Below are 13,612 nucleotides of genomic sequence, written 5' to 3'. Positions count from 1 at the left end.
TCGGACAAGTCAATCCGTGCAAGATGTTTCCTTCGCGAAGAACAGATTGTATCGAGATTTCCCGCCCCTTAGAGACCAGCCTTCAAATGTCATCCACCAAGGATCTGAGCAAAGGATTGCACCTCAGCTTCCCCTGGATTAAATCCCGAGCAATCAACGATGACTTTCAAAACGCTGCATATCGTGAATTGATAATTTCATATCCTTTTATATCTACTAGAAAAGCTTTGAATCGTCTAAGATTTAAATTAGTTATTGTGATCACATGTATTATGTAAGTTTCTATAGATTAAATTAATCAATTTCATAATTTTGAAGTCGTCTGGTTGAATTTCGAATTCAATCAGAATGGATCTTTAACTTTTTGACGAACTTACGGATCAACCAACGATGACCCTCGTAAGTTCATCCGGTCATCTACCGTTACATGAATCGCACCAGATCGAATACATGTCTTGTCGACTTGAGGTCTAAGAAATGTAAAAATTTGTCGGGCTTTGTCTAGGCCTATAACCACTTGAAACTTAAAAAGTACATACGCCTTATGGGCCAATCTTATGGGCTTCCTTATGTCATTGGAACTTCTTATATGATCCGTGAACTCAATACTAACTCTCTTGTGCAGTAAGGGTGTGCACAAATACCGGCTATATTCGGAATCAGTCGGAACATACCCGTTAAGGTAGGGTTTAGGTAACTCATATTAAAAATTGGATAGGATCTATATATTAAAATAAAAAACCGGTGAAAACCGATTTCGATTCCAGTTTTTGCATATAAGGTACTTAGAACCAAAACCATATCGATATCTAAACCTGGATAATATAGTCACTAATTTTTTTTAAAAAAATGTGAAACCTAACCCTATCTTATCGTTCTGTCTATCTCTTTAGTCTTCTCAATTCTCTTTCCCCTTTCTCGATTCCTCCGTTCTCCTTCCAACGAGCATGAGCTACACGACTCCCTTGGAACTGTCCTCGACTCAACTCCATCGTTCTTCTTCCAACGACGACGAGTACAGTATGACTCCCCTCCCTTTCTCCTTCTCCTATCGCCTTCCGTTCCAAATTTCCAATTGACGGCGACAACCGCTGCTTTTTCTTTTGCTTATTCGCTAGATTTTGAGCTTCGAATGACTGCTGCTTCTTCTCCTCAGGTGTGGCGCCGGCAGTAGCTTCTCTTTAAGGTTTGATTCGAAGCCAGTGTTGTGGTCTGTGTATGGTGTGGTTTGTGGTGTGGTGTGACCAGTGCCGACTGTTGCTTTTCTTTGAGGTTCAATTCGACTGCATGCCTCTTCTCGCGTGATATGTGGTGTGTTGTTTACAGATTCTAACATGGTACCGAAAATCTATGGTATAATACAGATTTTAGGTAGATTTCGGTTTCGGGATTCAACATAGCAGTGTTCAGTTTCAAAATCTCGAAACATGTTCCTTACATGGTAGGATTTGAATATCGTGAAAAAAAAAAAGCATCCAGACTTGCACGGGCCTATCGTGCAACACGTCGAAGGAGATCAAGCCTAGAATAGAACAATAGTTCTATTATGTAGTCGCATGAATTCTCATCCAACGCATGAAATGTCAAAGATCACATTATGGATTCGAGAACCCGAGGAAGAAAATGTATCTATCAACCTCGAATGTGTTCGGTTTCTCTCCAACATCTACCAGGAAATAACTGCTCATTATATGCATATAATAATATAAGACACGACAAAGATGAGCAATGTAACGGATTTTTACATGTATCGTGCATGGGAGAGTTGATTTGTTATGGGCGAAACCGTGGGCAGGGGTCAAGTGGTCAATGTGATCATAAAAATAATATGAGATGAATGAATTAAATATGCAAGTCTAACCACTATAACGTGCAAATCATTTAGAGGATAGCCTTCAAATTGAATGCATTTGTATGTACTATCATATTCATAAGGTTGATTTTTTTTTCTTTTTTGTTGGCTAAAAATTATTCAAGTTAATCAACCATACCAAAAACACGGAAGATTAAATCGCGTTTGACAGCTTTCCACCAACTCCCAACAAAGAGAAAAACAGTTATTCTCCAAAATTAAACCCGAGAAATAAAACCATCCAATAAGATTTCAGCCGATGAATCCTTTTCAAATAATTCCACTCCCTGCAATTTCTACCCGATGTCTGCTACTTTTTTTTTTTTTCGATGCATATTGTGATATCCAGAGATTCAGTAGGCCTTGACTAATCATTCGATTCGAGCTAGATCAACCCAATAAAGGCAAAGCTTTTCCAACATGAGTATTCTCGATTCACTAGGCTCAAACTCGAGATCTTATTTAAGAAAAATAAGTTATGAACCACTTGAATCAACCGTTTTCTTTTTTTTCAACTACGATCAAGATTTATTCCTCCGTCACGGTAGCATCTCAAAGTACATGGGACCGGATGTATCTATATCCGCGACGGGCTTATTAATTTCTATCTTATAGTTGTCGAAATTTCTATCTTATATATGCGGGGCAGTGTAGGTTCATTTGTTATAAGACATCATCTTTCAAGTGTTTTCACCTTCTCGTTCCTATAGACTGTAACACGCTTAACAATATAACAGTATGATATGGAATAATAAAAAGGGAACGTAATTCACACAATGTACCGCAGTGCATGCACAATGTTATACATTTTTTTTTTCAAGCGAGATTACACATGTCCTCAACCTATTGAGCGAGACTAATTCCGTTCAACGTTCGTATGTCTACTTGATCTTGTCCACATTTCAAATAAACTTCAATGTGATAATTGTTGGGAATATAAAAGTCAATTGTGAAAAGTTAATTTCACATCGGAAGTATAAAAAAAAATAGAATGGTTTATATGAAATTGAGTCTCATAACTTATCAGTTCGAGTTTCTGAGTTGAAAGTGGGGTTCAAGCGCATGTAAATTCAGTAGAATTTAAGAATAATGTCGGGGTTGGTGTTTATTAGGATATAGGTGAGTCTCGATGGCCACCGGACACCCAATAATTTGCGTCTTTCCAAATCAAAAACCAACAGTCTCCGCCCCCAGGTTTCTTAAGTTTGACTACTTCCGTTTCTCAGATCCTCGAAACCCACTCTCCCACTTGGAAGTACTAATATTATATATATGTGTGTGTGTGTGTGTACGTATGCATATATCATATAAGTCTGGATGTATATATATAAAGACTGTCCTCACAAGCACATGCAATTCAGATTCACTGCATCCCTTTGGCAATTTTCAGAGAGTCTTGGTTGAGTTTCGGATTTTTCTCGATCGGTCATACTACGCGAGCTGGTGTATTTAGTGTATTGACGTACGTAGCCGCCTGAACGTCGATTTGTCCTGCTCACAAAGTGATTCGAAGTGAGTAATTTTATATCGAAAAATGTCTCAATAAATTCCCAATTTCGCATTACCCATATTATGCTTTTATACGGATAATTATAATTACATTGCTAATTTTCATCAAACGTTGTCTTACCCTTACATGATTCGCCTTTTTCAGGACAACAAAGTCTGCCTTTTGTTGAGAAAATAAAATATTTTCACTGCCGTTTGACGAAGTAGATATGGTGATTCGAGATGTACCCGACCAGTGGTCCGAGACTGCAAGCACCGAACGTAGTGGCCCCTTGAGCGGCCCTCTGAGCTCCACCGGTATCCTAAGAAACGACCGCAATAACAGTGACCGTAAGGTGAGAAGCGCGAGGTTTGACAATGGCGATGGCAGCGAATGCTATGTGGAGATTACACTGGACGTCCGTGATGATACCGTCTCGGTATGTGACATCAGCGGGGCCACCGGGGACCGTCAGGAGATGGCTCTGCTTGCAAGGCAGCTCGAGCTGAGGCCATCGTCGCTTGGCTCACTCCTGTCCTTTGGGCGGCTCAGGCATATGTCACAGGAGTTGAAGCGGATGGCGTCCACTGGCAGCAGGGGGTTCAACGTGATGGACCGGTCCAAGTCTGGGGCTGCACGTGCCCTCAGGGGGCTCCAGTTCATGACCAAGACGGCCGGGACTGGGGACTGGTCTGAGGTCGAGTCGCGGTTCGATGAGCTAGCAGTTGACGGAGTGCTTCCCAAATCGAGCTTTGGCCAGTGCATAGGTACAACGTAACAATAATGCAGCGCCTTCATTGAGATATTTACGAAGTATGTACGGACTTAAAAGTCTTATTAGGCTCGATTATGTTAATCATTTGGACTTTGGCCACTGACCAGGCATGAAGGAATCGACCGAGTTTGCAAGTGAGCTGTTCGATGCACTGGCCCGTCGTCGAGGTATAACTTCGTCCTCAATAACAAAGCTCGAGCTGCATGACTTCTGGGAGCAGATCACAGACCAGAGCTTCGATGCGAGGCTGCAGACCTTTTTCGACATGGTGGACAAGAATGCGGATGGTCGCATCACCAAGGAGGAGGTGAAAGAGGTGATACACAACTAATGGACAGATTCATTAACAGACAGTTACATATCATATATAGGAACTGGCCATTAGTGATGATGTGTACCTTACTGTATAAGAATGTATATATATTTTGCAGATTATTGCGACAAGTGCTTCGGCAAATAAGCTGATGAAGATTCGGGAGCGTGCGGAGGAATATGCAGCTCTAATCATGGAAGAGCTGGATCCTAACGATCTCGGTTTCATTGAGGTGGTGGTCTACTTAAACTAATGTTTCACACAACGAACTTCTTGTCGGAAAAACATAGTGCTCTGAATTTCTTGCGTAAATCTTAGTTTTATCTCTTGGATTCAGCTGGCAAATCTAGAGATGCTGCTGTTGCAAGCTCCAAGTCAGTCTACCGGCCACCTAACCGCATCGGACAGTCGCATACTTAGCCAGATGCTAAGCCAGAAGCTGATCCCAACCAGGGAACGCAACCCCGTCAAAAGGTGCTACCAGTCGATAGCATACTTCATTGAGGACAACTGGAAGCGGATGTGGGTGCTGGCGCTGTGGATCTCGATCTGCGCTGGCCTGTTCACCTGGAAATTCATCCAGTACCGGCACAGGGCAGTGTTTCACGTCATGGGCTACTGTGTGACTACTGCGAAGGGCGGGGCTGAGACGCTCAAGTTCAACATGGCCCTGATACTGCTTCCGGTTTGCCGGAATACTATTACGCGGCTAAGGAGCCGGAAGAAGTTAGGAATGGTTATTCCTTTCAATGACAACATCGACTTTCACAAGGTACTGTCTCACGTCACTTCCCTATCTGCCAGGTCTAGGATTATTTAAGCTAATCGTCTTTGAATGTATTGCATATACTTCAGGTAATTGCCCTTGGCATATCGATCGGAATCGGGCTCCACGCAGGGGCTCACTTGACCTGCGACTTCCCCAGACTCCTGCACACCACGGATGCCGAATACGAGCCAATGAAGCAGTTCTTCGGTGAGAAGAGGCCGAACAACTACTGGTGGTTTGTGAAGGGAACAGAGGGCTGGACCGGTGTGGTGATGCTTGTCCTCATGGCTATATCCTACACACTGGCCCAGCCTTGGTTCCGCCGCAACAGGCTTGAACTCCCAAAGCCCCTGAAAAAGCTAACCGGATTCAACGCCTTCTGGTACTCCCACACCTGTTCGTGATCGTGTACGCTCTCTTCATCGTTCATGGACACTTTCTGTACCTCTCTCGAGAATGGTACAAGAAAACGGTGAGCAGTAGCATCCACGGAGTCAATTTTATATGATATTCCTTTTACCAGCTGCATTCATTCGATCACTTATAATTCCGATTTCCCTTTTTGCTATGGCTTTGGCACAGACATGGATGTACCTTGCCGTGCCCATGTTGCTGTATGCACTGGAGCGCTTGCTTCGTGCCCTTAGATCTGGATACAAAACGGTTCGGATCTTGAAGGTACATAAATACCTCCGAACTCCAGAAATGCCACCGAAACACGAGCTTATCGATCTCAGTTCGTTAGAAAATCCTTACGGAATCCATGTGCTATAATTTCTCAGGTTGCAGTGTACCCAGGAAATGTGATGGCCGTTCACATGTCAAAGCCTCAGGGATTCAAATACACAAGTGGACAATACATCTCTGTCAACTGTGCAACTGTTTCCCCATTTCAATGGTATTGATGATCCTCTGAACTAGAAAGAAATTGACTATTCGGTAAAAATTTCAAAATTTAACCATTAAACTGAAATTTTACTATTACAGGCATCCCTTCTCTATCACTTCAGCAGCTGGAGATGACTACTTGAGCATTCATATCCGCACCTTGGGCGATTGGACCTCACAGCTCAAAGCTGTCTTCTCCAAGGTAGAAGCACACAGTACATCGGTTCTGAGTACGAGCTGTTCTCGCTTTATCGATTGAAATTAATTCAGCAGTTTCCGATGCTCCAAAAATATAGGTATGCCAGCCTCCCTTGGGTGATCAAAGCGGGCTTTTGAGGGCAGACATCGGACCAGGGGAAAACAAGCCCAGGTATATATGCATCATAGTCACACACCATACGGAATAAAAGCAACGTTGTGCAGATGGAAATTCCCAAAATTCAAAAGTTCGAGAAAACTCCGTGGTATATTTTATATGCCCCCTGATGAGGTCCCTGCCTGTGTATTGGGTTTAACCAACAGGATACCGAGACTGCTTATCGATGGTCCATATGGTGCCCCAGCACAGGACTACAAGAAATATGACGTTCTCCTCCTAGTCGGTCTTGGGATCGGGGCCACCCCTCTGATAAGCATCGTGAAGGATGTGCTCAACAACATCAAGCAGCAGAGGGAGATGGAAGAGTCAGGCTTAGTCGAGAGTGGGGCAAAAGGAAACAGGAGGAAGCCCTTTGCCACGAGGCGGGCCTACTTCTACTGGGTCACTAGGGAGGAGGGCTCATTCGAGTGGTTCAGAGGGGTCATGAACGAGGTCGCAGAGAACAACCTGGATGGGGTGATTGAGCTCCACAACTACTGCACTAGCGTGTACGAGGAGGGAGATGCCCGGTCCGCCCTGATCGCCATGCTCCAATCCCTGCACCACGCCAAGAACGGGGTCGATATAGTGTCGGGGACCCGCATCAGGACGCATTTTGCCCGACCGAACTGGAGGAACGTTTTGAAGCATGTCGCTGTTAACCACCCGGACGAGAGAGTCGGTAAGCGATAACATATAAATTGCCTTTTTCCTGTGGGAAAAAAAAAAAAATTACTGCTGTCATTTTGGCTGAGAATTGTTAATGTTCTTGCTGTGGTAATGAACGCAGGAGTGTTCTACTGCGGCTTGCAAGGAGTGGCTGGAGAGTTAAGAAGGCTAGCTCAAGACTTCTCCCACAGGACCACCACCAAGTTTTATTTTCACAAAGAGAACTTCTAACCTTATCCCATGAATATTTTAGAAAAGCTTTACATACACGCGCGCGCGCGCGCATATGTATATGTACATTTACAAACAGTAAGTGATAATTTCATCTTCTTGAAGATTTGTGGCTAGACTGATGTGAACGGGGAAAAGCTCAATGGAATGTCAACTATGGGCTTATTCTCTGTCCTAGTTGATCCATATCTTCGCTTATCTTTCGATCAGAAGTATTCTCCCGACTTAGCCTTAACTCGCCTTCCGTGGACGAGCCTTGTGGTATGCGATCGCTCTTATCAAGAGCATACGTAGAGCGCTTGATATGGTAACATCTTCATGTCATCGGTCTAAGAGTATATTGGGCAAGTATAATCAAAGAAAAAGCAGTTGTACGCAAAAAAGATGAAGTTCATGGTGCTTAAATCTCCATTTGTCCTAGATGTCCTCTGATTTTTCATGCATTTCAATGGAATCAATAAACCCAAACAATGCCCATCAAAAAAAGAAAAAAACCCAAACACTGACATTCTTTTCAGTTGATTTACAAATTCTTCCATTACAAGAGAGACATGTGAATTTAATAAGAATGAATAATAATCTCACAATAAATTTTCGAATTTAAAATTTCTTAATTATCAGATAAATGCGTTAGGACATTTTATAATTGTTGGTTCTTTGCATAGAACTTTGGCCTTATTTAAGAGCATTGATATGCAGTATTGTCATTAAAGTAAAAGATAAAAATATGAAGGTTTGAACTAAGGCACAAATGCCCAGAATAAATGAAAATTTTAAACAAATGGGAAAAAGCAGGCATTTGCTATTAGGCAAAGCTCAGAGGGCACAAATGCTGAAACTGACAGGTTCCTTCTTCCATTGATTAAACCAGTTTCCAAAAATACCAGTTTTTTTTTTTTTTTTTTTTTTGCATCAGAGCATCAGAGAGCTCTCTCTTCTCTCTAAAGCCATTGCCTTTTTGTTGTTTCACTGTTTTTTACATTTTTGCTCAGACCCCACTTTCCTCATCTTCTTCCTCTCTCTCAAGCTCCGAGCATCATAGCTCTCTCTTCTCTCAGGACTTTCTGGAGTCCAGCTTTAGAGATCAATGGCGAATAACAACAATAACGCTGCGGAGGTCAAACCAGAGCCAGCAAAAAAAGAAGTTGAAAAATGCACCCAGCCTTCTCTCACTTACAAGGTATAGCCTAGCTTAGTAGTTCCCAGAGCAGAGCAGAACAGCTTCGCTTGTTTCTGTTTTGTCTCCAAGTCTTCTCTGACATCTTCGTCTCTTGTTTACAGACATGGGTCTTGAAGGTCTCTGTCCACTGTGAAGGCTGCAAAAGAAAAGTCAAGAGAGTCCTGCGCAGCATAGAAGGTTAAAACACGCTTTGCTTTGCAGTTTGATGTTTTCTTCTCACCATGTCTGTTGGATTTGGCTGCCTGTCAAAGGTTGCTCCTTTAACATCTTCCATATCATGCAGCTCAAGTGGTTCAGATATTTGTCTTTTCTTCCCCTGTTTCTCTGTTGCCTTGTGCTATATCTCTTAGATGCCCACATTTTGGCTCAAATCTCTCACCTTTTCTTCTCTCTTCGATTTTTCAGTTGTCCTTAAAGTTGCAAGAGATGTTGCTTTGTTAAAGTTTCTTTAAGACCTTTCATCTCATCTGGGTATCTTCCATTTCCCTCTCACCTGTTGTTCTTCAATTGAAAATTCTGCATGCCTTCGTTTCAATTTCAGAAAACTGTTTCCTCTTACCCGTTTTCCTTTTCTTGGAAAACACATCAAAGCTTTTTAACCGTTCCTCTTTCCTCAATCCTCAGGCGTTTACACGACGGACATCGATCTGAAGCAGCAGAAGGTGACGGTGATCGGCAACGTCGACGCGGAGACTCTGATAAAAAAGCTGGTGAAGACAGGGAAGCACGCGGAGCTGTGGCCCGTAAAAGCTGACAAGAAGAAGAGCAAGTCCAAGAAGAAGGACAAGCAGCACAGTGACTCCGAGGCCTGCGAAGAGCCCGACAACCAGAAGAGCGTGAAGATCGTCGACGAGACCGCGGACGAGGAGAGCTCCGACGAGAACTGCGGAGGAGCGAAGGGGAGCGCTGTGACCGGGCCGGAGGGGACGGGGGTGGTCTTTGAAGGCGAGGGTGGCGCAGGCGCAACCGCCGGCGGTGGTAGGGGTCCCGGCGGTAAAAAGAAGAAGAAAAAGAAGAAAAAAGGGAATAACGCTAGCAATAACGTTAACGGCAACATTAACGCGGACGGTAAGCAGCAGCAGCAGCATCAGCCACCTTGTGATGAGCCCGTAGGCAGCGGAATGCCACCTCCGTGGGCCGACCTCCAGGGCCCAGGTCCTGGTCCTGGTCATGGTCATGGTCAAGGTCAAGGTCATGGCCCAAGCGCATTTTTCGTTCCGGCCAATCACAGCCCGCCGCGTCAATACCCAGTGCACCAGTTTCCCCATACCCCACAGTACTATGCGCCCCCGGCCTATGCAGTCAGCTACCATGCGGCTCATCCCACCACCACATACACCACATCGTACTACGGCCCTAAGCCGGTATCGTATTCCAACTACTATGATTCGCCATATTCGGGCATGGAAGGCGGGCACCCTCCACCGTCCGATGTCGAGACATACTCGCCGCATTCCTCGCATACGTTTGAGCTGTTCAGTGATGAGAACCCGAATGCTTGCTCGATCGTTTGAGTATGTCGCTGCATCGAACGTATACACTAGCATTGTTCAGTGATGAAGACTGAATTGCTTGCTTGGTTACGCGAGAGATTTTGGAGGAAGATGTCTGCATTTGACTGAGGATGCAAACTAATGGAGCTAATGAGTGGGGTGTTGTAGTTTGTTAGGGCTGAGTTGTATGATCATAACTAGTCTAATCTATTGTATGTAAATATGTCATGTGAAAGGGCGAAACGTGGGAAGCGGACTCGTCTTTGGTTTAGCATAACTTTTTTGGTAAATTACAGTTCGAAGCCGATGAAATTAAGCGGGTATGAACAGGGAACAACCCGGGCAATATCGCCAAGCAATAGCGGAAGGAGCTTGTTCAGAATATATTCGAGCACCATGCACTCCTAAGGGGCAAATTTATCGTAGAAGTTAGATCCTCTTGCCGAGGGATCCATGACCCGAGCGTATAGTAGTTTTTTTTCTTTTGGTTGCTTAGAAGAATATTTAAGATAATTAGTTTATTAGCTAAACTTTGATTCGGGTACATTAACTGTTTCATGTACTGCTTGTACGGACATATTCCTTTTGGCAAAGATATGATATGATTACGATGATGGTCGAATGGAAATAGAATTTGATGAGATGCTGAGGCCAAACTCCATTAATCTGCATCACACATTCCCCGGATTCTCACAACACTGAATCTCGAAGGTTGGAGGCTCATCTCTGAGAAAGCAGACCATTTGCAGTGGGACCATGGCTTGATAAAGATCACGCCTTATCTTTTCTGGCAAAACTTTTGATCGGAATTTTGGAATAAACAAGGCCACCATTCACTCGCCAGCTATTCATCCCTCCACCCTTGATCTTCCGGAAAGCTCTTCCTGGCCGGGCAGATTGGCGATTCGTCGCGTTGTGACCTTTTGAAGTAATTACTTTTCATGCAAGAACATGAACGCGAGAAAAGCAAAGATAGCTAACCGGTTACTTTCCGCGGTACTTATTAGGGTGTCTACTTGAAGGAAAACGAAAACGTCGACCTAGAAGGGCCTTCACGTTACGGTTGCATGCATATATTCTGATTCTTGAATTGAGGTGAGGTGACCCGCCGAATGCACATATGAACACATCTCCTCTTTTTGTCAGGGAGCTGCAATCACAAGTCTCTTTCGCCGGGCCCCGAAATCTTTGCTTGCAAAGTTGGTTCTTTTCATTTTCATTCCCACTAATACAACTTGAGACGAATTAACCACTAAAAAAATAACTCTCATAACATGACATTAAGACTCAAATTTAAAAACTTATTTACCGAAACGCTTGAATCAAGCTTTATCAATGCAAGGCTTTAAGATTTAGTCCATGATAAAACCGAACATGATAATTTTTCATAAATAAAAATGAAAAAAAAATTCACTCATTCCAATGGATTGGGCGTGCTCTCTTCCTCTTAATGAGTGGGCCTACCATGTTTGGCAACTTCAAGAAAATCATGGCTAATTTCAAAATTTCCCAGCACGGGTTGGTACTTCAAGTAGGTTATCAGTTGGGCTTCCATTGCTGAATTGGTGGGTTCAGTGCGGTCTGATGCAGAGGACACATCAGATCCATGGAGTTGGGCCATAACAAATAGAACCGGTGATCCCATTACTCAATTCAATACAGATCCAAGTAAGCGGTATTCAAATTATCATCCAATCTACTACCCGATAAAAGCCATAAAGGCGTAACATATTTGAGCAAAAGCAAAACACCGATGACAGAAAGACACTCGCTAACAATCTCCCGTCCCCAGCCAGGATAATTTGATAGGGGCCTATTAGAAAGACAGGGTAACAAAAGAGAAGAAATTACTGTCGGATCTCGGCTCTCTTCTTCTGCCAGAGCCTATCAATGGCACTGTCAGCATCGCCCTGCAAAATGATTCGAAATTATCAGCGGATTGACCTGACCATGTAGACCCTAACAAATGCTGATCAAGGAAAACCATGAAATATCAACAGAAGAAAAGTTTGGAACACTAGTAGGATAATAAAAGGCTATCACCATCAGAATTCTTAATTTGCCATTTTGAATGTCTAAGAATTATTGAAGAACTATGTAACAGCCTACAGGCGGTGTTTTTTCAGGTCAGGAGTACTATGATGTGCAGAGTATCTTCTCTGCGACGTCATTAAAATGAAAGTTATATGCATAGCATATATTCTCGGATATGACCCCAGTTAATCCTAACTAAATGCAGAACACATTTCCGCTTCCCAAGAAAGAGAACAAATTCCTAACAACGAATATATTATGGACACATATATCAGAATATGCACTATTTAACTTTTAGCTCTAGTATTTATTTTTTTTCCCCTCCAAGACCTTTAAACTAAACCATGAGAAGGATACCTGAGCTCTGATGAAACCGCACAAGGCGAATGTGGTGAACTGGTTGGTGTAAACACCATCAGGACCTAAGTGCCCGATGTTAATCTGGACGGAGGCATGATCCTTTGAAGTAATGAGTCTGTTCGTGGCAGAACTGTGTAATAACACAACAAAATGCTAGAATCAATAACATAGAACTGATCAGCTGTAGGCTTTTGCAGTGACTGAGACAACAGTTTTTACCATTTCCTGGGAATGTACAGATCCATGTTCTGACCCTCATCGTTCTGCATCTTGAAAGATCTTTGAAAAACCTCAGACACTTAGCTAAAGCACCTGATCAACAACCATCAGTGAGACCCTTTAAACTGATGGTCCTTAATTGAACATGACAGTACAAAACAGCATCTCATCAATGATCACAAATTATCCTCCACTAAATATGCACAGATATGCCAAACAGATAGAGGCGCATCGCCCCCCCGAATAAAGGTTATAGTCAAAAGTATCATTGCTGATCTACAGTGGACAACGGGACTATGAAGTATCTTTAAATATACTGATGGAGACAATCCTATAAGCTCAAGTGCACGAGACTCATGCCCAATGTTCGATGAAAATGCTGAAGGCGAAGGCCACTTGCACGGGTAATCTCCACTACTTGCGAATTGTCTTACGGCACAATTACATGAAAAATTCAATCTGAAATTCCGATGGCATAAAACTCTGCCGAGGACAACACGAGATGTTACAAAACATCAAAGGCAACACGCATATTAATGCTGTAGCAAGCAAGTCATAATCGAATCTCTATCCAGTTTCACCTATCTTAGATCCTCATCTTAAACGGAACCCTAAACCCTCACAACTTGAGCCGGCAATAGATTCCAACTGACAATTCAGCTAAATCACACTCAAGCAAATTTTCTTCTGATGCACCGCAATTGATCTAGACTAGAGCATGCAGTACATGAGAAACGACATCAAAGAATAGACAGATAGCATCCCCAGCCATAAACCTATGCTGTGCACGCGGGGGCAGAGAGAGAGAGAGAGCTTACTGAGCTGCAGAAGAACTTTGAAACGGCTAGAGCTTGAAGACGGAGGAGCTCGTCGGATTATATACGAGTCAGTTCAGAAACCCTAGTCCCGCGCAAAACATATTATTGGACGGAAATACCCCGCCGATGGTAAAAGATTATCCAATGGACTTCCGGCCTGAGGC

At 43.3% G+C, this 13,612-nt stretch overlaps 3 protein-coding genes across 3 annotated transcripts; 2 read left to right on the top strand and 1 right to left on the bottom strand.

Annotated features, from left to right (window-relative positions):
- The first annotated feature begins 3,169 nt into the window (after positions 1-3,169).
- Positions 3,170-7,448, top strand: LOC116192946 (respiratory burst oxidase homolog protein B). Its single transcript, XM_031521661.1, is given in 13 exon segments — positions 3,170-3,364; positions 3,507-4,108; positions 4,224-4,432; positions 4,548-4,661; positions 4,767-5,201; positions 5,285-5,585; positions 5,588-5,670; positions 5,781-5,876; positions 5,981-6,096; positions 6,186-6,288; positions 6,383-6,456; positions 6,609-7,126; positions 7,235-7,448. Coding segments are annotated over 12 exon segments (2,697 nt in total). The 5' UTR covers positions 3,170-3,364; positions 3,507-3,570; the 3' UTR covers positions 7,345-7,448.
- Positions 7,449-8,315: 867 nt separating this feature from the next.
- On the top strand, positions 8,316-10,631 carry LOC116198131 (heavy metal-associated isoprenylated plant protein 36). The gene is made up of 3 exons (XM_031528481.1): positions 8,316-8,524; positions 8,626-8,701; positions 9,149-10,631. Exons 1-3 carry the CDS (start codon positions 8,432-8,434, stop codon positions 10,036-10,038), a joined length of 1,059 nt encoding a protein of 352 aa, XP_031384341.1. The 5' UTR covers positions 8,316-8,431; the 3' UTR covers positions 10,039-10,631.
- Positions 10,632-11,636: 1,005 nt separating this feature from the next.
- On the bottom strand, positions 11,637-13,595 carry LOC116198150 (40S ribosomal protein S21-2-like). Its single transcript, XM_031528504.1, has 4 exons — positions 13,449-13,595; positions 12,631-12,723; positions 12,409-12,541; positions 11,637-11,927 (listed from the first exon to the last, which is right to left on the bottom strand). Exons 2-4 carry the CDS (start codon positions 12,678-12,680, stop codon positions 11,865-11,867), a joined length of 246 nt encoding a protein of 81 aa, XP_031384364.1. The 5' UTR covers positions 12,681-12,723; positions 13,449-13,595; the 3' UTR covers positions 11,637-11,864.
- Between the last annotated feature and the right edge of the window lie 17 nt (positions 13,596-13,612).

Source organism: Punica granatum, chromosome 1 (genome assembly GCF_007655135.1).
Source record: "Punica granatum isolate Tunisia-2019 chromosome 1, ASM765513v2, whole genome shotgun sequence".
Lineage (NCBI taxonomy): Eukaryota > Viridiplantae > Streptophyta > Magnoliopsida > Myrtales > Lythraceae > Punica > Punica granatum.
The sequence above is the reverse complement of the archived record's forward strand: the minus strand, read 5'-3'. Positions and strand labels throughout refer to the sequence as shown.